Source organism: Terrapene carolina, unplaced genomic scaffold (genome assembly GCF_002925995.2).
Source record: "Terrapene carolina triunguis isolate 2854851 unplaced genomic scaffold, T_m_triunguis-2.0 Scaffold88, whole genome shotgun sequence".
Classification (NCBI taxonomy): domain Eukaryota; kingdom Metazoa; phylum Chordata; order Testudines; family Emydidae; genus Terrapene; species Terrapene triunguis.
The window spans coordinates 13,137,642-13,162,360 of record NW_020664439.1 but is presented as its reverse complement, the minus strand read 5'-3'; the positions used below and the strand labels follow the sequence as shown (position 1 = coordinate 13,162,360).

Here is a 24,719-nt window from a genome sequence, read left to right as displayed (position 1 = left end):
TTTGGGGTCCAATTTACAAGCATTTAACTCTTCTAAGATGTGGGTTGTCATGGATGCAGCGATATGTCTTCTATAAACTGAACATCTAGAAATGCATTTAGCGGCCTACCACTGACATCAAAATAACATTTGCAATGACTTAATTCTAGTCACACATTTGCAATGGTACATTCACCAGCCATGTATGCAAATTTTTTGAATGGGGTGAGAGAGTTCTTCATTTTTTCAACTGCTAAATCTTTTACTGTTGCACCACATGCTTCTAACCAGTTAGTTGAGTTTGTTGCGGAAAGATAGTGAGCATTTGCCCATCTTGTTCCGAACCAGTGTCCAACTTCAGGGTTAGCAAGTGACAATGCACTTAACATTGGCCTACAGTCTGTAGCGTGTGGTATCTCTTGTTTTAAATAGAAAGTATGATGCAACAGCCATGTTCACATAAACTGTTTTTTGTCTCCAGCATTCTTAGCCTCATTAAGTACTTCTAAAATTGGCTTTTGATAGTGACTGACTTATATGGCTTTCTGCATGTCGATGCAGTACAGGGGCTTGGTGTTTTTGTAGCCTTTTCACATAGTTTGTTAGCATTGGCTTTGCTGATTGGTCTGATAAACCAAGCTCCTCCAGTTTTACCAATTGTAGCAGTAGAAAGCTTACCTTCTTAAGCTTTTTATTGCAAGACGTGCACCTGTAGCCATCTTTTGTAACTTCAATAAATGGAAAAAGTTTGGCCAACAAACATCGGGAACTGCCCTTAGGTTGTGGAGATACTGTTTCTTTAGTAGGTAGCTGTATTTGTGCTTCGGGCTGTTCAAATGTAGATACACCACTTGAACTTTCAGATGACAGGTTTGTATGTTCTTGGTATGTTCTTCATCTTGGTTGGTTAGACCACTAGGTGCGGGGGTGGGGGTGAATGATGGGGAAATTTAGGAGAGAGTGTAGAGAAATCCCTGCAGGAAAGGTTCATCCAGTTTCACAAGTTGAAGGGCTGGGGTCACTGAAAGTGGAGAGGGACTGAAGAGTGTTGTAGATGGAGGGATGGCATCAGGACCAGCAGAGAGAGTAGGAAAAGACTGAGGGGCCTGCCAGTGGAAAAGATAACTTCAGTGGGAGTGGGGAGGGACCAGAGGAAGAACAGAGACTCTCTTAGGTGCAGGAAGATTTCAGTGGGAATAGGGAAAGGTCAGAGGAGGACTGGTTATCTCTTGGAGGTAGGGATCAAAGTGGACCAGGGCAGCAGCATGTGTTAGTTGGAAGGCTGGCCTCAGTTTGTGCAGAGAGAGTGCACGTATTGGGTTTCAAGGACAGGAGGAAAGAATGTATTGTGGCTTTCAAAGGGAAGGAATCACCAGAGCAATTTTAAAGTTAGCAGAAATCATAGTGCTATCTCACATCTAGCTTATTTGAGTACAATATTTATATTGGCCAATCCTATAATCTTACTTAATTGAGGTTCCTGATAAATAAACTGTGAGGATGCAATATGGCCATTGGTATAGGGTCAGCATTTGGCCTGATAATAATCAATAACCATATACATTTACTTGGATAGTTTATCATTTGAAATGCAAGTAGGGTATGCAGTGGTTAGTCCATCCAATTCCTCTGTTATCTGAAAACTTTGTATTTTGCAATAGATCTTCTCATCTAAATAACTTATACACATTATACTGCAAAGGAACTTAAGGAAGATTCCCAAAGGGAACCTAAAGAGGCCCAATGGTTAACTTCTTTCCACCTACAGAAAACTGTCGGATTCACAGCTTTCATGGTTTTTGAGTCAGTTTTGTACCCATCAAGCTATTTTAGCATCATAGCAGTAGCCTGTAGTTTACCATTGGGCTGGCTCCTGCTGCAGTTGAAGTCACTGGGAGTTTTGCTATTGATTTTAATGGGAGCAAGATTGGTGCCTAAATCATGCAAAATTATTATTAATACTCCCTGCATATAGCTGCAGCTGAGATCAGCCTAACAGTTCTACAAATGCTTGGTATTTTTGTGACTATTACTGGAGCAATTGCTTACAGTTATTAAAGCGGTAAGAAACACGTGGCTGCATGTCACAGGATATGTTTGGTGACCAACAATTACATGTTGTCTATTCATTGTGTGCTCCGTTATAGCAGTAAGAGGTAGAGACACATTGCTAGGGATGAGGACGCGTTGCACTGCAAAAGCAGCTGTCAAGTGGATGCATAATGCCTGCGAAGGACAGGGGCAGGAATAAGGCACCAAGACTGGCCCTTACTAAACCTGTGGAGTACCTTTATGTGTAACGTTTGCTCCCCCCATGCATCCCTGCAGCCTCTTGTCATTGAGCATGGCAAGGCCCCTGCTCTTAGAATAGTAAGATGGAAGCCACCGGGAAAGCCTTTTCAAGTGCTGTGCTGTGAATAGCTGGCACCTGAGCTAATCTACGCTGTTTCTTTTTGCAAACTCATGGGATGTGCTGGGATGGGAGCTGAGTGCATATTGATTTTTTAAAAATTATTATTATTCTGTTTTCTCTTCTATTATGCATTCTGGCTTCTGATTTGAAATATACTCTCTACATTCACCCGTAAGTACATTCAGTCCCTGCTTCAAGTTAATTTTAGCCATATTATATTCCTGAGTGAAGGTCAAGTGTTGGCCTCGTATTTTTCATGTACTTCCTTGATGGGACTCTCGATACACTTTGGGCCAAATTCTGCCTGGAGTTATACTTTGTGCAACCCACAGAGTGTAAATCAGGGCAGAACTCAGTTCATTTTACTTGCATTGTTTTAAGCTGGGATATTCAAAGGAGCCAAAGGGAGTTAAGTATGTAACTGCTGTTGAAATTCAGAGGGACCTGAGCACCTAACTCTCTTGGGCTCCTTTATGTATTGTGTCTATATAGGGAGATTTCTATGTTGGTTGTTCACGTTATTTTTCTGATGGCCATCCTGGGGTGTTCCTATTTCAACGTATAGGGCCAAGTACTGCTGTCCTTCTCAGTCAAAATTTACAGGATACCACTGGGAGTTTTGACTGAGTAAGAACTGCAGGATTGGATCCATTGTGGATTCTAGGAGGATCGGTTACAGTTTGACTTGTATGTTACCGTGAGTTTATCCGAATGCAACAAGGCTGGAACATTTTTTTTATTTTGTGGGAACTTTGTTAAAATGGATGCTGTTTATTTCCCCATATTAGTGTAAGTGGGACCCTGTCATTAACATTCTATTTCATTCCTTTTCCCGCTCATGCAGATTCCTTCCCTTGATTAAAATAATTGTATCTCTGGCATCTTATGCAGCTGCCGGCTTACTATTGAGAATTCTCTGTTTTTTCCACATGGATGTATGGCTTTCTTGCTCATGTTATCTAAGTAATGAAGGTATTTTGTCCATAGAGACCACCAGACCAGTGTTTCAGTTTACACAAAGGATGAGTGTGTTTCAGCCCTAGTTTGATTTCCAGTGTCTTGACTTTGTAAGCATAAGAAGTCTGATTTTTTTTTTCCTGTTTCCATTTGTTCAGAGACATTGGACCACATTTGTCATCCCTGGTGGTTTTGGCCTGTTAAGTCCTCCTTACATGTCTATTTTAGCTGCTTCTCAGCTGTGTCAATTCAACTTTTCTGCCATGGTAGTACTCACAGATAAAGCATAATTTTTTCCCTCAGTAATAGTAGGGTGACCATATTTCCCAAAGAGAAAATGGGACCCCACAGCTGCTCACCCGAGGACCCCTCCCCATGCTGTTGCTGGAAACCCCCTCCCCCGTGCCAAGCTGTTGGCCAGTTGCTGGAACCCTGCGGGGGCCCCACATGCTGGAACACTGTCACTGATTCATTCCCACTCCCCAGCCCTGCCTTCCCCTGCAGGGGGCTGACATCTCCGCTCCCCCACTCCATACTGCACCCCACTTTTTTGACAAAAGTGGGCATTTGTCCTGTTTGCGCTTGACAATTGATCAAGTCAGCAAGAGCAAACAGGAGAAATGCCTTCTTTTGGAAAAAGAGTCAGGACGGCCAGGACAGGGCTTAAAAAAGGGACTGTCCTGGCCCAAATGGGACGTATGGTCACCCTAAGTAACAGAGAGAGTCAATTGTACCTTGTCCGCTTTCTGATGCAGAGCTTCTAACAGGGCATGGAGGAAGCAAATTTTAGCTTTCTATGACTCTGTGCCTGGAGGACTCTGCTCATTCACAAGGGGGCGGTGGGTGGGTTGCCAAGCAGCTTGAGGCTGGGAAGAGTCCACTTTAAAGAAGGCTGTTGTCTGGTTTTGCACACGGTAAAGCTTCAGTGTGGTTCTCTGAGTTCTCAGGTTACATGTAGAAATGATTAGAGCTATTCTGACATTTATCTTTCCCCTAAGAGGAGTTACTTATTAACATGTCTTACCATCAAGCTGTTAAGACCCACTCCCCTACGTGCTGCTGGGCATGCAGCATCTCATATATAAGGCTGCACAAGCTGCAGAATTCTCAGCTCAAACAAGAGTAGAACAAATATGCATTCAATTCAATGGTACTATATCATTTTAAGATCAGGGGGATGATGAGCATTCTTCATTCAACCTTAGCTTTTCATTCAAAGCCCCGGGCCAATGGGGGCGGCGAGAAGCGGTGCGGGCGAGCGATGTGCTGGCCGTGGCTTCCCGCCGCCCCCATTGGCCCGGGACGGCGAACCGCGGCCAGTGGGGGCCGTGATCGGCTGAACCTGCCGCGTCAGCAGGTAAATAATTATTATATCATGTATTTGGTTTGTTGGAAATATTCTCTGAATTGGGCACAAAGGCTACAATTTGCCTAAAGTGGCACTTAAATGTAGAAAACCTTCTGTGTGCCTAACTGAAACAACAGAAATACAAACCTTGCCACATTTGACAGAGAAAAATTACATTCCCATTTGCTAACTCATTACATCACGTTTGTTTAGTATACTTCAAGATGCAGTACTGAGGTGCTCTAGGCAGAGGTGAAAGTAAGCCAGACTGGTCCAGTATGGCGTACTGGCAAAAGCTGGTACGCCGTGCTGGACCAGACCGGCTTCCCCAGGCTGGCGCTTTAAAGGGCCCAGGGCTCCCTGCAGCAGCTGGAGCCCTGGATCCTTTAAATCGCCTCCCGAGCCCCAGGGCTCCGGCAGCCAGGCTCAGGCAGCGATTTAAAGGGCCTGCCGCTGTGGGGAGCCCCGGCCCTTTAAAGCGCCACCCGAGCCCGGCTGCCGGAGCCCCGGGGTAGCGGCGGCAGGGCTCCGTTGGCGATTTAAAGGGCCCGGTAGCGGCGGTGGCCAGAGCCCCGGGCCCTTTAAATCACCCCTTAGCCCCAGGGCTCCCAGCCGCCTCTGCAGCTGGTAGCTCCGGGGGTGATTTAAAGGCCCCGGGGCTCCCAGCCGCAGCCGGAGCGGGACCTTTAAATCTTTATTTAAAGGACCTGCCTCTTCCGGTTGAGGCCACGCCTCTTCTGGTTGAGGTCATGCGCCTGCTCAGGACTCCAGCGTACCGGTAAGGCCTTTAAGTTACTTTCACCACTGGCTCTAGGACTCTTCATAAGATGGAGAGAAACTGGGAATCTACTAGTATACATACTATTAAAGCTGAAAAGTTCTAATTGCAGATAAGACCGAGAGGAAGAGGGCATGAAAATAAATTGGTTGGCCAGGAGGCATGGCCATTTATTTAATCACACAAGTGCATATATTCAACATAAGTGTATAGCTTCTGTCTGTCTTTCTGTCTATTTAGGTACTTATAACATCTGAGTACCTCACAATCATTAATATATTTTATCCTCACAAACCGCTGTGTGATATTAGCCCCATGATATAGATGGAGAACTGGGATACAGGATAGATTTAGTGACTTGCCCAAGGTCATACCCAGGCCTTGTGGCTGAGCTGAAAACTGAATACAGGTCTTTTGAATTCCTTTGTTCAGTAGCTTTCATCTTACCTTCTCCCGTTCTCATGAGCCCTTGGCAGCCCTCTGCCCAACATCAGTGGTTTGTAGTTCCTCCATCCTGGATGCCACAAGGCATTATGGGGTGTCAACTACTTCTAGAGCACCTCAGTATTGCATCTTGAAGTACACTAAACAAATGTGATGGAATTACGGTAGTTAGCAAACAGGGATGTACTTTTTCTGTCATGTTGTAAGATTTGTATTTCTGCCATCTCACTTCATGGAATTGAAAGTGACCTTATTTGTTATGATTAGGTTTCATTTTCCTGCTCATAACGATTTAGAGGGATACATTTTATGGTGAAATTATTTTGAAAAAAAAATGTTTTAAGATCTCTTTTGTATTAAATGGTTACACAAGACAACCACAAAACTCCCAGCCAACTATGATAAAATGCATAAAGCAAAGAAACAAAGTAACAAATTAAGTAACAAACGTTTAAATCAGCATGAGTCTCATTGTCATTTACATTCCATAAATGTACTTTATGCGCACTTTAAGGCACGTTTACAATGTCAGAGAAGCATAAAGGGACTTAATGTAAATGTAAACTTGGCTCCTTATCTGTATTTGATCTATAAACGAGTACTTATTCAAGGTAAATAACACTTTGCAAGAGACAAGAGATATACATATTCTGTCTCATAGTACCAGTAAATCCAAAAAGTCTGTAAAATACGCTAATATAAATCTTACCAGTCTTATATGTTATAATCATATATATAAACATATGAGACTGGCAAGATTTATATTTGAAGTATACTGTGTGTGTGTGTATGTATGTAATATATAATATATTTTGATGGAAATATAGGGAAAGAGTTGGTGTATTTATTAACTTAGACCATACAACCAAAGTGTTACTTTTTCAACTCTTCTGGAGGAGCTAATAATTCAGAGTAGTGATAATTTTTATTATCATTGATATCTGCAAGGAATTAAAAGTAGATTTGGATGGGAGAATGTTCATAAGTAAAATATTTTAGTTTCAGCCTAATTAATTGTGTTCATCTACTATTAATTTTTTTGTTGGTTATAATGGTCATTGTTTGAACAAAGGACAAGAACAGTTGTCAGCATCTGTTTACAAAATGCAAAGAAGAGCAAACATAGCAGGGGCATGTATGTGAATAATCAAAGGAGGGGCTGCTCAGTGTGCACTGACTTCATGCATTTTTTAGAGTAGCTTGACATGGTGCTGCTATCATATAGACATACAACTGGGCATCCCAAATCCATTCAGTAGATTTTAAAATTGCCTTTCTGAATACCGTTCTATGTTTTTTGTGTGCATTGAACTACAGAGAACTGTGTACTTTAAAATGTATTCCTTTAAAATGAAGCTCAACGTGTGTCTTGTTAACATGTACTAAGTTGTATAAATTGCTTCTGTTTTTTATATATATATAATATATATATATATATATATATATAAGCAATGTCTCAAACTTTCTCTCTTTACTAGACTGTTTATTATTAAAAGACTATGGCCAAAAATTCTCTATAGCTTTTTGGCTAAGCGTGGCTGAGGCAGTCTTCTTACATAATCTGTTCTTAAGATTTTTGGTGTTGCATTTGTAATAAAATATTAGAATTTGTCTTGATTTAGCTGCCCTCTCCTCCCACTTAGTGCATGTAATACTGACATTTGTAAGATTAGGTGACGTATTTGAATTCTAATAGCTTTTATGAGACTTGTTTGCCCAGAACTAGCTTAACCAGCCCTGGGTTTGTATAGGAGTCTCACCTCAAACACTCAGATGACAGCTATTGGGGAGGGGAGAGGAGAGCAATGAAAGGACTTCAGGAACTAGTGGATACAGAAACTTAACAGCATGAAGAACAGAATCTGGAAATGTCTGATGGAGAAACAGACCCATGTTAATTACCATAACAGTGCAAATGGGACCATAATAAATGGAACCACATCATGTATCCTAGGAAAACCTGTATTCTAAGGAATCCCGCATCCCACATGCTGTTTCCTGAGGAAACAGCTTTGGCCTGAAATCCTGTAAGGTGGTGAGAGCCTCCTGAGAGCTGACGAGCACCCTTACCTTCCAGGGAGGCTGTAGCCAGGATCAAGGCTCCATTGTGCTAGGTACTGTACTAACCCAAAGGTGGAGATTGTCCCTGGCCTAGTGGGAGTGGAGGGCTCAGGACCTTCCAGGACTAGGAACTTTGGTAGAAGCTGGTGGGTTTTAAGGAAGTGTCAACAGCCCCCATCTTGCTTGACTTCAATGGGATAAATTTAGGTTTTGAGTACAGCTGGTTGGAAAACTGGGTTTTAAAAATTTTGTTGAAAACAAGAATGTTTTCAGTGAAAAACGTTGACTTTTAATTTAAAAAAAAAAAACCCAAAAAGCTGAAACCTGAGAACTTTTCAGCAACTGAAAACCAGTTTGGTTTTGGTTTGGTTTTGTGTTTTGGCTGAAAAATGCCAAAAATCTAAACTTTTTTAGATTTCGGCCAGAAATTGTTGGTTTTCAGTTTCCTGATGAAAAAACCTAATTTGTGAGGAAACCTGTCTTTCTCTAAAATTTTTAATTTTGTCAAAAATCCAATTTTCCGTCAAGAAAACATTTTGACAGGAAATTGTCAACCTCCCCTTGTTTTGAGGGTAAGAAATACATTTGGGCAAACGTCTTGCAGCAAACAGTTTATTCAGTGCATTTAGCCTAATGGCAGGTATAACAGTCAGCACGCAGGCTTCAGTGCAGTCTGTACAAACCTGCTTGCAACCTTGGGTATGGACTTGTGTTGCTAGGCTGCGCTGAAGCCCACCCCACCATGTCTTCACTGCTATTTTTAGTGAGACACCTAGATTAGCTGCAGAATCATACCTCTGCGTAGACAGATCCTCAGGACCACATGACAAAGTGGTGTCTCTCTCTAGGAGTGTGTGTTAGATCTATCTTGTGTACTATGTGCCATTATGGTTACCTCAATACCTGCTCTTTCCTTTTGAACAATGCTGTACTTTTAAGAATTATGTGAAATATTTGGTAAATGCCAAATCCTACCTGCTTTGCCCAATGGGCCTGATTCTTCTCCCACAACAGCAGAAATCAAAAGTAACTCCATTGAGGTCAGTGGGGTTACAATCAGGGCTGGATTAACGCAGGGGCTTTAAGGGCTGCAGCCCAGGGCCCTGAGCTAAGGGAGGCCCCAGTGCAGCAGGGCTCAGGCAGGCTGCCCGCATGCAGTGGCTCCACACCACTCCTGGAAGTGGCCAGCTGCTGGCACATCTCTGTGGCCCCTGGTGGGGTGGGGGGAGACAGCTCCGCCCCAGCACCGTCCCCGCAGCTCCCATTGGCCAGGAACGAGCATGGGCAGCGCCGGGAGACGCTGTTCCCCTCCCCCCAGGGTTGCGCAGAGATATGCCGGCAGCCAGCCGCTTCCGGGAGTGGCGTGGGGCTATGGCAGGCATGCAGGTGGGCAGCCTGCCGGAGCCCTGCTGCACCGTTGGCTGGGAGCCGCCTGTGGTAAGCATCTCCCGGCCGGAGCCTGCACCTCGCACCCCCTCCTGCACCAAACTGCCTCCCAGAGCCTGCACCTCTCACCCTCTCCTGTACCCCAACACTCTGCCCCATCCTGGAGCCCCCGCCTGCATCCAAACTCCCTCCCAGAAAGAAACTAATATAACAGCTGTTCTAAGGTAAGAAATAGGCTATTTTGAATTAACTTAACTATATTCTACATGTTTGAAGACTGAAATGTAACCACAGAACGGCTTTATGTTAATTAAAAGGCAAGTTTAGTATGGCATTAATAGCCTCGATGCCATAATTGTGATCATTTTGTTTTAAATTAGGAAGAAGACTTGTATACAGGGGCCCCACAAAATCTAATAGCCCCGGGCCCACAGGGGAGTTAATCCGGCCCTGGTTACAATGGCATAAAACCAGCAAGAGGCCTTGTCTATGGGAAAGTTGCATCAATTTAACTTAAATTAGTTGTTTAAACCAGAGCAAACGTATGTGGACACACATTTTGGTTTAAAAATGGCTTATTCCAGTTTAGCTTAAACCTGTTCTCAATCAAGTTGGGGAGGGGCGGGGGGGAGGAGGCGGGAGAGTCACACTTAAACCATAATAAGAATGTCCACACAGGGGTTTGTGCCAGTTCAATGAAATCAGTTTAAATTCACACTTGTGGTTAAACTATTGCAACTTTCTCAAATAGATGAGACCCAAGAGGAGAATCGGGTCCAATGAAACTGTTTATCTGGATAAGGAGCATAGGACCCGACCCGGAGTTAAGAGCTTGTTTCTGTTGCCACTTGCACTGGTTTCTTGGGATTTGAACTGGCAAACACTCATGCACGTGAGTAACTTTATGCATATGAGTAGTTCCGTTGAGTTCAATGGGACTATTCATAAATACGAAGTTACTCCCAGGGTGAATATTTGCACAATCGAGGTTTTAGATTGTAAGCTTTTCAAGGCAGGGATCATGTACAGCACCCAGCTGTACAATGAGCCCCCAATCCTGACTGCAGCCTCCTGGTGCTACTGCAGTATAAATAATAATGATTAATAATAATAATGCACAATACTGATTTACACCAGTGAAAGTGAGAGCAGGATCAAGTCCTAAATCATGTTTCACCCGATGGTTTCATGTTACTTGTTCCAACAAAGCAAGTCTCGTTTTTGGAATGGGAGGAGAAGTTGTTCAGTTATTGCATTTGTTGTATCCCCTTCCTTTCCTTTTTAAAATTATTCATCCTTTCAGTGCACAGTGGAGAATTAGCCATTTGATTCTCAGCACTGGCAATGCTGTCTTTGATGATATTTAAAGTGGAATGTGTTCCCTTTTGATGCTCTGTGGTTTTGAATGAAGTACATGCAAGCAGTTTAATGGTGCAGAACACTTAGACAGTGGCCTTGTTTGCCTTTGCATATTATTTCATCATTTAAAAAAATATTATAGAAATTATTTTTAAAAAGAAGATAATATGAATTGTCTATTGTTTGCTTGGTGAAATTGTTTTCACAGTGTTGTCATTCTCTTCTGTTGAATAGCTATGAGCTGTCACATTTTTTGTAAGTTATAACTGCATCAAGCTGTGCTGACAAAATGTCCTGGCATAACTGTTAATATGCATTGTCATTTTAAGCATGAAACAGTTTAGCTAATGATTTATCTCTTATAATGCAGCACTTGGGGCAGCTGTATGATTTGTCTCTTTAGCAAGTCAAGTAATTTTTTAACAAAATGTTAAGCACAGATGGGCCATAAGCTGTCAGTTAACCATTATTGTGCATGCATCTGCTTGCCTTCAATGCACTGTTTTATGTATTCAGCCACTTACTTAGCTGCAGCTCTCTGAAAAGCGGAACCTACTCTGATTGGCAAATAAAATGTTCATTTGTCTCTTCTTCCTATTGTTTTGTTTTGGTAACACATGTCAGCAGCTCAATTACCCAGTTCATTAACAGCTCCCAATGGACATGATGGCCAACCCATGATAAGGAGGGTGATTGTGGCACATATGGTCAATAATAGCCTGTCTCTTGGCAATTGTAAATAAAAGTCACTGTTGGCCCTTTCCCTTTACTACAGCTACTGTTTTCCTTTTCACCTTGGTCTACAGAGCTCATTGATCGTGTGATTCTGTCCAAAGAAAATAAAAACTTACCATCTATTGTCAAGAAAAGAACTTTTAGAGCTACATTGTCTGGTCTTTCCATCCCACTGACATTATCAGGCCACAGCTTAGAATTCTTAGTAGATAGGCATATTCTTTTGGATTCTGTTAACTGATTAATTACTTTATTAATCAGTTTACCTAAATAGTAATACGTTTTCTTGCCTCCGGTCGCTTTCTCTCACTGAAGAATTTTGTTGAGGTGCCTGTGGAGTTTTAAAGAGCCATTTTAAATGTTTTTCTAAGTATGCCCTTTGCGAATTGCAGCAGTTTTCAAAGGGGTAGTTGGAGTGTGACTTAATCCTTGTAGATGAGACATATTCATGTCTAGAACAGACGGTAGTTCTTTTAAAAAAATGTAGTCGCCTAAGTGCCTATAAAGAGGGTTAAAAGGGATCTTGCTGATTTTTTTTTTCAGTATTTCAAACTGTTCCAAACCATTTAATGACTTTTCTAACTTAAAAATTGTCATTGTTTGTAAAATGGTTTCTGATCCTGAAAAAATATCACCTTTCACACTGTAGTAAGAATATCTAGCAGCATGAATGCATTTTCATTGTAACTTCACTGGGAAATATCTTGTTTTAATTTTTTGATGCAAGTTTCATTTTTTGTTAGTCAGATTAAAGAAGCCCAGTTGTTCACACTTGGGTGGATTTATATTTCACAATGAGACCTAACAGAAGGAAGTGCCCATTTAAAAACAAAAAACATAAATGGTAAAGAAGGGGAAAAAATCATAAAGATGCAGCACAGAAAGGAAACAATGGCATGGATTAAATGACAGCACTGAGATCTGATAAACCAGCCAAAACCACTCATTTCCAAGAGTGTTATAACAGAAGCAGTGCAATTCAGAAATTTTGGGTCAGTTGCTGAGCTGTGGAACACGTTCCATAGCCCTTATCTTAAATAAACATACAATAGTACTGTTGTGAGTCTTAAACAACTCACAGGTGGCTGCGTAGTGACTTTAGACCTTCTGAACTTGTCCCCTGCTGCCTGCCATATTCATAACTAATCTGTACTCTCCATCCAGGGTTGTGGCCACTTGGGGAGTTGTTGAGTGTCAGAGTTTATTTGTACTATTTTGATTAGCACAGACCTGGCAGGGGCTTATTTTCTTTTTAATGACCCCTTGCTGTGAAACTGAGGTTTCAGAAGGAGGAAACTGGGGGGAGAGGAGAGGCCTAGCATTACATTTCTGTAGGGAAGGGGAAACACAACTTGGAGAGCTGCTGGGCTGGGAGCAGAGTAGTCAGTGGACTCTAGAGTCTTATTTATGTTTCATATGCAAATACAGATATTTCCTTAAATGGAAACACTGAGGGGGAAAACATGTTAGAAGGAAATTAAGATGCCAGTTAGTTTTTCTGAGGACTTTCTTTTTTTGTGGAAAAAAGAACTCCTGACTTTTTTTTGGTCTATCAACTGTTAAAATGCCAGCTGCTGAAAGCTTAGCCTAACACAAACAATGATCTAAAAAGGCATGTATTGCCTTGCCACCTACCACTGCTAGGAGTTTTTATAGCAAATGAACCCTGGAGATTTATTTGGAGAATGCCTAGGGAGCGTCTTATGGCCCAAACCCTATGACAGATTCTCTCTTTCTTTCTCTCTCTTTTCTTTTTTTAGTACATATGTAATATTTTTTAATTTACATTTGAACTCCGTTACCTCTCCCATCGAAAATAAATGTTGACAGGGAGTCTCCAGGTGCCAAGGTCTCTGGATTGGATTGGTTTGGATTAACCCCTACTGTGCATCCAGTTTAACCTCACCACCCGCCCCTACCATCCCCCCAAAAAACAACCTCCCCCTTCTCATCCACTTCAGCTTTCTTTGTGTCTCCTGCATCCTGCCAGGCAGGTGTCAGAGCCCTGAATGCGGGCAAAGGCCCTGTTGATGGATACCACAGATGGAGCGTGGAAATTGGTAGAATAGGCCTCAGCCACAGGCCATTTCTTAGGATCCAACAAAAGCCTCCAAATAAGTCAACAAAAATCCCAAAGATCACAAAGGGAAAGTGTCATTTGTCATTTACTCTGGGTTTGTGTGGGGGTATCAGCCTTGCTGCACTCCTCCTGGCTTGCACCCGAGTAAACATGATAGAGGTCATTCACATCTTTTTGAGTGTAAAAAGCTACTTCAGATCAGAAAACAGTTAGCTGCCCCATTGTGTCCTCTGTGTTGAATGCTAAAGTATACAAGTATAGAACATTCTGCAATTAGCCAAATAGGTGCATCAGACATTGAGTTGCCCCATTCAAAGACTTAAGTAATAGAGAAGAGGGGAGGGGGTCATGTTAAATTAATATTACATAAAATAAATAACAAGATGTGGCAAATGGAAATGTAAAGATCAATCTCAGCCCAATGGGATGTTTAAGATAGGTTTTGGTCTTGTCTTATTTTAACAAAATCCACAGCTATATACAGTGCTTCTAGCGCAGACCAAAGATTATTAGCGTGGAAGAAAGTCAGTATGATTTTTGTGTGGGTAATTTTATAACAGTTGAATGTTTGCCAATAAATTTCTGCCTTCAAAGCTCTGCAGAAGGATATCCCTCTTTTCAGACACTTCTAAAGTGCATTGTGTTGCATCTGTAATAAATAAATATATGGTTTTTAAATGGTTGTCATGTTTTTGTTATTTAATTATTCAAATGAAATGTCGTGCTGAGAAGAAAAACAATGCACAGAATGAGCGCTTATGAATTATTTTGTTCTGTTTTCGTATGGGCATGCCTATTTACGATGTGCTTTGGGAAACCAATAATTACAGAATTCCATGTGACCAAATCCCTATGAAATTGAGCAAAGGTTTTGTGCATAATAGTGTTAACTAGGATGAAGTATTTCCTAAGGCCACCTAACAGGTCACAAGGGGTTAACGAACAAAGAATTGCTCTCTAATTCTGTAATTCCTTCTTTAATTAAACTTCATGGCTAGTCCACTGGTGGCACTTATGGTTTCTCCTCCCACTTTGATTTGCCTTTTAAGGGAGGAATTTGTAATCCTGTGGGGTGATTGTTGTCCTGTACATGATCTTTTTGGAAACTGACAACACTCCTCCTTCCTCCAGCTACTGCAAAATGGGGTTTGAGTACTAACCTCTCTGGGCTAATTATAAAGGTTAGCTCCTATTTTCTGTCTCTCTCCACCCTACTTCCCTTGTTTATATATAAATTGCTCTCACACTCACATCATTATAGACTCAATACCTTTCTAAGCCAGCAATATCATAGAAATATATGAGATTGCTCATAGGTACCATAAATAGGGTTATCTGAGTCAGAATGTACATTACAAAACCATTGTAATTTCTTAGGTACATGTGTCTATTTCTGGGCTTGGTCAATATCCTGGTAGGCCTTTTGCCTGGTTAAAAGTTTATTAAGAGTTGTTTTTTCAGTCAAAAGTCCATCACGTTTGAACAGATTTCAATAAAGAAAAATATGATGCACTCTGTTGTACAGGCAGCCTGCTATCATTTGAGATTACATTTGCCTGATTCTAATAATGCAGATCAGATGAGACAAATGAACTCTATATTTTTCAATAACAATAGTCAGGTTTGGAGTAGAATGGTAGTGATGAACTCATCTGAATATGAAAGCCATTTAATCTGAGGTTCATTTTTCTCCTTCATTTTGTGATTCCAGTTCAGAATTTATGAGTTGTATTAGATACATTAACCTAGATTCTTAGATACTTTGCTGAGAAAAATGTTCAGGTTAGCAGTCCTGTTTTACTTTCCTGCCTTAAGGTGGAATGGAAATGGAATTAAGCATATATTTCTGTGCTAAATACATTATCCTGTCATGGATACAAGATGCCAGCATCTTCAGCAAACAGGGAAACATCAGAAATAGTTCACTGTTTATAAAATCATTTAAATTGCCTTTTTAAAATGTACCTAGTACCTCCCCCCCGCCCAGTTAATAAAGGTATTCAGGTGAGGATTCTGAGGTTAATTCAATTTTCACTTTAGCTATGCATTTCAACTTTAACTTTCCTAGTATGAAATGCATATTTCCCTTGATAGTCTGAGTAAGTCTGATAGTTATGTAGAGGTTGGGGTGAATGGAACCCTCCCCCATAGAGAGGAAGGATGGCTCACTGGTTAGGGTATCCCTCTATGACTTGACTGGGTTCAACTCTCTGCTCTGCCACATACTTCCTATGTGACCTTGGGAAAGTCACTTAGGACAAAATGTTCAGAAGCACTTATGTCAGTTAGGAGCCTTAGGCACTTTTCAAAATTTTACCCTTAGTGTGTGTCTGTGGCTCAGTTCCCCATCTGTAAAAGGGGATAATAGAAGTTCACTATCTCCTGGGGTGTTGTAAGGATAAATACATTAAAGACTGTGAGACATTAAGATACTACCGTGATGCGGGGGCATCTAAGTACCGTAGGGCTTGTTTACATTTAGGGCAGCATGTAGAGTACAGGCACTATACATGTAGCTACATGCCTCAGTGAGAGGCAGCTGTCTCCATACACGTCACTATGGTGTGTAGCTACAGGTGTCTGGCAGTGGGGAAGTAGTGAGGAAAGCCTACTTCAGTGGGGAGGCAATGGGGAAAGGCTCCAGCAGCCAGGAGCTGCCAGAAACTTTCTCTACCTCCCCAGGCCTTAGCCTTTCCCTACTGTTGGAGCCTTTCACTCTGGTAGAAAAAGGCTCTGGCAGGGGGGTGGCAGTGGGACACTATACTGCTAACAATAGCAGTGTGGATGTTGGGGGCACTTCTTGGGCATGTAGAAAGCTGTGTAGGTAATATACCGTAGGTTTCAGGTGTGTAGGGCATTCTACTTTCCTCACCTAAGCAGGGGTGCCAGAACAGGGGGAGACAGGGGACCATGGCCCCATCACTTCTTACCGGCTGTAAGGCAAACAACGGGTGAGAAGGGGCGGAGAGGAGCGAGTGGGGGCGGGGCCTCAGAGGCGGGGCGTGTAGGGGCTCAGGGGGAATGGGTGGCATGAGGGTGGGGGCTCAGGGAGAAAGGGTGGTGTGAGGGGTGGGGCCACCGGGGGAAGGGGTGGTGTGGGGGGTAGGGTCCCAGTTTGGGTGCTGGCAGCCCCTCCACTTTTAGAGAGCTTCCGTCGCTCCTGCTCCTAAGCCATTCCTCACTGACTACACTAGCTGGGCATGCTCTGTGTGTACTCTATACCCCACTGTAGCTTTGAAGACATATCTTTAGATAGATAGGGCAGCCAGCATCAGCCTAGCTCCTGATGGATGCTGGGAGAAAAGTACTGAAAGAGGCCCTGATATCGACAGGGTTTGGAGCTTCCTTTCATGGATTCCTTCCTGGTGTTCATAGGTTTTAAGGCCAGACTCCCATTGTTCTTCATAAACTTATAAATCCCTCCCAATCAAAGGGAGCTTTTGGCAGAGAAAGTGTCTCAAAAGTGGACCTACCAGGGTTTCCTGAGTCCTGTTTCAGGTTTTACCACAGGCAGGTACAGAGAACCATTAACACTTCTGTTGTGCTCTTCTAAGGGCTTGTCTTCACTACCCGCCTGGATCGGCGGGTAGAAATCGATCTCTCGGGGATCGATTTATCGCGTCTCGTCGGGACGCGATAATCGATCCCCGAATCGACGCGCGTACTCTACCAGCCCAGGTAGGAGTAAGCGCCGTCGACGGGGGAGCTGCAGCGGTCAATTTGCCGCCGTCCTCACAGCGGGGTAAGTCGGATCAGATACGTCGAATTCAGCTACGCTATTCCCGTAGCTGAATTTGCGTATCTGAAATCAATCCCCCCCCCGTAGTGTAGACGTAGCCTAACAGAAGCACCAACTTATCTTAGTCTAGCTCATTAGCCACATAGCTGTTCCAGTTGAGTTGTCATAGCAACAGAGAATGATTATGTCTGGAGCCGCTGTGGGGAAGATACTTAGAGAAGGTTGAGTTTCTTTCTGTTTTTAAGCTTCCGGGATGGTTTAATGCTGGTGTTTGTAACCCTGCAAGTTTTGAAGAAGGTAAAAGACCTGAAACGATTTGGTCAAATATATTGGGAACTAAGACAAATTCAAAGAACAAGGAGTTGTATTTATTTCATGATATGCTAGAATTTTTACTTGATAATGAAGAGGGTTTTGAACCACATTCAAACATAGAATTAAACTGTTTGGAATCAGCAGATCATGCTGTCTGTTCTCAAGGATTTTATTTGAAAAATAGGGTGGGTACTCTCAGGGCCGGCTCCAGGGTTTTGGCCGCCCCAAGCAGCCAAAAAAAAAAAAAGCTGCGATCGCGATCTGCGGCGGCAATTTGGTGGGAGGTCCTTCGCTCCCAGGTGGAGTGAGGGACCGTTTGCCGAATTGCCGCCGAATACCTGGACGTGCTGCCCCTCTCCGGAGCTGCCGCCCCAAGCACCTGCTTGACAAGCTGGTGCCTGGAGCCGGCCCTGGGTACTCTAATTTTAGGGCTCAAATCCTTCAAGTCTTGCTCAGACAAGGCTCTCATTGAGGTGAGAGACTGGGAGTTGTATGTACTTCTCAATGCATTACAATTATGAACTAAAATGGGAGTTTTGGCCAAGATGCCTGCAGGATTAGTCCCAAAACATTTATTGTGGCTGGATGATGGAAATAGTTTACAGATGAGATTAAAGTTAATCTAATTGCTGTATCCTAGCAATCTATGAAGTCATTTAGACATCTGACTGGTTAGTGTGTTGTTGAGAGTCTCTGTACTAGCAATAGCTATTCCTCTGTGTATCCAGAAATTCATAAACTCTTCAGCTGAGTTGCCTGTAAAAGGACCTAGTCTTTCCTACACGCAAGACTGGGTAAATAGATTAGGTGTACTTATTGGCTCAAACAGCTTGAGTGAAATTGAATATGTAAAATAGTTGGAACTGAACAAGTCAGTCTCTTTAGCTAGAGTTAAAATGAGATTTCTGTTCTGGCTTTGTGTTTTTAGTTATGCTTGAATGAGTCATGTTCAGGAGATTATTTTATATCAAGGTCTGTACCAATAATCTATTGCATTTTATTTAAGGTAGAAGTGGTGCTAGGTATTTCAATAAAATGATGAATTGTAATATCAGTGGGGAGTCCCCTTCCCGTTGCTGGATGGGTTCCCTTGCAGAGTTTAATGGATGAGGGAATTTTTGCCTGCTGGGATAGTCTCCACTCACATGGGCTGCTGCCCTTATATCACCCCTCACCCCACCCTTTTCTATTACAATTACCTGATGGAGGAGGAGAGAGGGTGTTGCCAGGGTTCTGGAAGAGACTTTTGAAATGAAGTCAGTATGAGATAGAAGTGGAGTCTATATTAACCCCTCCCCCATCCCTATCAGAACGAGGAAGAAAACATACTGTATATCTATGCAGTGTGGGTGTAGCCATGTCGGTCCCAGGATATTAGAGAGACAAGATGGTGAGATAATTTATTTTTTTATTGGACCAACTTCTGTGGCTTGAAAGCTTGTCTCTCTCACCAACAGAAGTTGGTCCAATAAAAGATATTACGTCACCCACCTTGTCTCTCTGCTCTATTTGTAGACATTTTGAGTCTGCACAGTATACACTTCATAGGCCTTATAGATATGGGGATACAGAGCAACTGCACAGAACCATATGTCTGAGCTCTCCCTGCATCCATGTTACTATCTTCTCCCCATAGAGACTAGGAAACTAGGAGAGGTGGGCTTGAGCTGCAAAATCACTTCTAGATCTGAGCTTCCTCATATTTGGGGGAAGTTGGATCTGGAGGATTTGTTTGTTTAGCCCATAATAAAAATGAAGTCCAGTTGCAAAGTATGGATCTGATCTGAATCTAGCCAAAGTTTGGGAGTGTTTAAACAAGCATTTTGGGTCAGGCTCATTTCTAGGAAAAAAAAAAACAATGAGAAACAGAACAATAGAGCCATTATGTTAGCCACTTAACTATATTATTTTCTAGATGTGATTAATCTACTGCATAGAAATTACAAGGACAAGTTCTTGAAATACATTTGGGGTATTTTGGTCTGTATAAGAATCTGATAAGAATTTAAATCCTTACGTTATTTTCTTTAATCTTTGCCCTTACTGATGACCTAAAATGTTTGTAAATGTCACAGTGTAATCAAGGCTCTTGCCCATTTGTAGGGGAAAGTCAGCTGAGGTAAGGGAGCACCATCATGCAATCTGTCAGTAACCCCTGTTCCACAGGGGCATCTTGCATTGGCTGTGCAGCCCAGAAGGTTAGCAGAGCCAGCATGAGCAGATCTAGGGAACCTATGAGATGCACTCATTCAGCACATCTCCCAGGCTGCCTCTGTTAGTGTGGAAAAGTAATGGTGTCCCAGCTGGAACATGAACATTGTCTCATATGGTGGAATCCCAAGAAGAGACTGAAGGGGGAGGGTTGAGGAATATAATATTCCAGTGGGATAATCCTTATTTTGTTTAGGACAGAGTTTTATGGTTAGACACACATTCTGGTGTCAGAAAAGCACCTTTACTGCTTTGACCTAATTCATCCCTGATGCAGGTCAATTTAATCAATCAGACATGAACCTGGCCCTTCATGTGTATTTTTATTTTTGCTAAAAGCAATTGTACTTTTTGTGCCAGCAACTGATATGCAGCTAATAAAAACAATGGTTCAACTTCTGCCATCCTTAATTGAGCAAAATTCCATTGAAGAACTTGGCCCTTATCAACGAGCTGAGTAATAATTGACAGTAGAGTGGAGAATAAGGTCAGACACAAACTACAGCTCTTAGTATATGCTCAGTGCTCATATTCTTATATAAGCTCCCTACACAATACCAGATGAGATCTTATATGAGTATTAACACTCATCCACACCTACCTAGCAGCAGAGGCGTAGCGAGCGCCCTCCGTACCCTCCGACCGGAGGGGGCCCCGCAAGGAAGGGGGCCCCTAAAAGTGGCAAAATAAATACCGCATTCCAGTTTCTGCATTGTAAGGGGCCCCGCCCGGACATATGTTCGGAGGGGTCCACCGTTCGGAGGGGGCCACATTCTTTGTTGCTACGGCCCTGCCTAGCAGAGTCTCAGGAAGGCACAAGATAGATAAATAAGTGGCAAATGATTATGAAAATATAATCCTGTTGAATTATACTTGTATGGATGTGGAAGTACCATGCAGATTTGCAGAACTGGACAAATAATGCAAAAGATGTTATGCAAATATTTAATCACATTTAAAAATGAATTTGCTTCAGATATGCTCATGTCCTTTTTGTATTCGATTTCCATAATAATTTGAGCAATCAGGTTTTACTGACACATCTATGAAAAAAGAATTTCAAAGTCACACTCATGGGTGTTCATTGGGGCAGAATTTTAAGTTAGCTGCAAGTGCTTATTTGTTTACTCAATCAGGAGAAAGGATCAAGACCATATGGCTTATCTGACCAATGAAAATGAAGCAGTACAGATCGAATTTCAAATACCTGCAATAATCTGATAGAGTAAAAAATTCATTGAATATGTTTGAATAACAAATACATTCAAGGAAATCATAATCTGCTTCCAGATATCCCAGGGCCAGGAAAAGAGGATACATTCATTGAACAAATGGTTGAGAATTATTCATTCATCTCAGCAAATGTACCAGTAATACACTGTAATGTAGCATTTACCTCTGCTCTCAGATTAGAGTGTGTCCATTCTAGAATCAAGTTTACCAAATGAATCAAGATTTATATATGAAGCTATTTATTCCCCAGTGGAAAAAAAAAATCATGGATTACTTTTTCTTTTGGTTTTGTCAGCTAGAACCTTATTGCTCCCTGATTTTTCTTCCAGCATCAGCACCCCAATCTGATGAAGGCTCTGACATAGATTCTGAACCAGATTTACCTTTAAAAAGAAAGCAGCGTCGTAGTCGAACAACCTTTACTGCAGAACAACTAGAAGAACTGGAAAGAGCTTTTGAGAGGACCCACTACCCTGATATTTACACTCGGGAAGAACTTGCACAAAGAGCCAAACTTACTGAGGCTCGGGTTCAGGTACATGTTTAAAAAGCTGTCTAAAGAAAGCAGTTTCCTTTTCCATCATTGCATAGGTTTATTAGAAAGCTGAAAGGTCATTTTGTTTATGTTCTTGTATAACTATAATATGGGATAAAAGGAAAAATGAGAAGCCAGGTTGTTTATAAGCTCAGTTGTTGGGTTTTTTTTTTTTTTTTTACACCTACCAATGGACAATGGTTTTCCAATTTTCATAACTGTGAATCACTTTGAAGGAGAGATTTTTTTGTTGTTTACAGATCATGGTACACTTACAATGAATGTAATGGAAAGAGAATAGAGAAAAAAATTATCTATTTTCCCAATTTGCTTAATTTGCACACTTGACAACACTTTGTATATAGTCTGTTTAACTGTTTCCCCCACTATAATTAATTAGCTAGTTTCCCCTGGTTTGTATTGGACAGCAACATGGGAGAGAATTAAAAAAAAAAAAAAAAAAAAAAGGAAAATTTGACTGTAAACCACAAAAGTTGAAAGGGTGACTCAGGTGTGTACTACCTGAAACTACTTGCACTTTAACTTATGAAGTTGACGAGATTTCAAGTATATGGTATCTCCTTTCATCCCCATTGTCACTTCAATTAAGAAATCCTTGGACATACACATTTTCAAAATTATATGGATCTGAGTAGATGTAAACAAATTAAAATTCTGATGGAGAAAATAATGGGATTGTATAAATAGGCATAAAGTGGGTTTCCAAACCCCCCAGTTGGCCAATTCTGGAATGGACTGTCCCAAAGAGTTTAGGTTCAGAGTGCATCAGACACTTTCTGCTTCATGGTTGCCGAAGAGAACTACTTCTTACCAAACCCAAAATCATACAAAACTTGCCTGGTTTGGAGTTCCATTACTAACTGAAAACAAGGATCAGATTTGCTAACAATTGTGATTCATTTCAAAGGATTTGTGCCCCATTTTGAGCTAGTCTCGAGTGGTCTTGGGTAAGCTTAACTTTGGGTGTTTAACTCAGGCAAAATGTGTGTCTGCACATATTTCAGGAAGGAAAACAAATGAAATTTGGTTGCTTTGGCTGAATTTTGCTTTGATGTTTTGAGTTCTTTTGAAGTTGAACGGGGGGGGGGAGGGATTCCAAATCCCTGTAAATTGAAACAAATAACCAAAAATATTGGCGCTAACCCTTGCAAAATAAGAGTGCCAATTGCAACACAGCTCTATTGCTGTGTATACTTCCTCATGGACCCAGCCATTTTGAATTTTGCCCATTTTTGACTTTCTTACTGAAGTGTTCACAAAGCTCTCGTAACTGTCCTGTTACAATTGGGAAAGCAAATCTACTGCGTGGATGAACTGTAGTTCTTTGAGAAGATAAACTCAATGAGGCATAGTTCCATTATTACTTGAACACCTTTACTGAGAGTGAAAAGCCAACAAAACAGATGACAGCATCTTAAATGGAATTGTACTGCACTAGACTAAACTGGGCAGTGACAATGGGATGTGCTGTGCACAAATATAACAACTATGATCTTCTACACTAGGTCTATTAGGAGTAAGAATAGCTTCTAGGGTATGGAGTTCCAGTCTACATTTACTTTAACGTCAAATGTGAAAAACAATAACAAAGTTATTAATATTTTTCTTAATTAGTGACCCACAGTTAGAAGAAAAGCAGAACTCTCATTAACATAACAGCTGTCTTAATGTGGCTTTAACCCTGTGACTTCTTACATTCCTTATGACTTCCTCTGTTCCCTTGAGACTCTCACCAATGCTATGATCTACAGCCTCACAAATTCCCTAGTACCTCTAACATATGGATCTTTGACTTAACCCAGCATGGAAGGAAAGATCCCAGTCAATCAATGATTAAAATACCAGAACTAAACCTTTTCTGGATTAAAGAGGAGCTTCATCTGAAATAGCCAGTCTGTGGGTACTTGCTTAGTCTTCTCCATCTGCCTGGAACACTAGAAGTCTGACAGAGTGGTTCAGCACTAGCTGAAGATTGTACACAGTATTGCATAAAACACATGTATGAAGGACATGATCTAAAAGAAGAATCATAAAAGGAAAATTGCAAAGTGATTTAAGGATGAGGAGGTGGATGGCTATAATGACATGGCATTCGTAGTTTTGCTTAATCATCTTTCATTGATTTACATTTTTTTTTTTTTTGGTGGGTAACATTCATAGACTCATAAGACTGGAAGGGACATGGAGAGGTCATCTAGTCCAGTCCTCTGCACTGAGGCAGGATGACCCCTGACAGGTGTTTGGAGATTTTTAAGAGCAGGTTAGACAATGATGGAGATTCCACAACCTCCCTAAGCAATTTATTCCAGTGCTTAACTACCCTGACAGGATTTTTTTCCTAATGTCTAACCTAAACTGCCTTTGCTGCAATTTAAGCCCATTGCTTCTTGTCCTATCCTCAGAGGTTAAGGAGAACAATATGATAGGAGTCTAGAAAAATGATCATTATCAGTAGCTGTGTCATTTCCCCCCCCCCACCACCACACCCGGGCTACTGTAACAGCAGATACTGTTTTTATCATGCAGGAAGCCACTGTTGTATGTCAGTTACTAGTTTTTATACACTATGAAATATCTGCCAAAACTAGGGTGACCATATAGCAAGTGTAAAAAATCAGGACGGGGGTGGGGAGTAATAGGTGCCTATATAAGAAAAAGCCCCCAAAATCGGGACTGTCCCGATAAAATCGGGACATCTGGTCACCCTAGTCAAAACCAATCCTCCCTCCAGCCTCTTAAGGCCTCACTGCAGGAGCTCCATTCCGACACATCTACTGTATTGGAATGAGGCTGCACTCTGGGGAACCACAAAACATTTGGCAGACTGAGAAGCCACCTCCATAGTGGAGCTGCTAATTCTGCTCCTTTAGGGTATGTCTACATGGCAATTAAAAACCATGCCAGCTGATTCGGGCTAGCAGGGCTTGGGCTAAGGGGCTGTTTATTTGAGGTGTAGATATTTGGGCTTAGACTGAAGCCCAGGCTCTAGGACCCTGCAAGGGGGGAGGGTCCCAGAGCTCAGGCTCCAGCCCGATCCCAAATTTCTACATCGCAATTAAACAGCCCCTTAGCCCAAGCCCTTTGAGCCTGAGTCAGCTGATGCAGGCCAGCTATGTGTGTCTAAC

The 24,719-nt window shown here is 41.9% G+C and overlaps 1 protein-coding gene across 1 annotated transcript in view; it reads left to right on the top strand.

Moving 5' to 3' along the window:
* The window catches only part of PAX3 (paired box 3), a 96,507-nt gene that overhangs the window by 45,549 nt on the left and 26,239 nt on the right, over positions 1 to 24,719 (top strand). Inside the window, exon 3 of the mRNA XM_026649877.2 lies at positions 21,374 to 21,573. Within this exon, the coding sequence (XP_026505662.1) occupies positions 21,374 to 21,573 (200 nt within the window). The remainder of the gene's footprint in view (positions 1 to 21,373; positions 21,574 to 24,719) is intronic.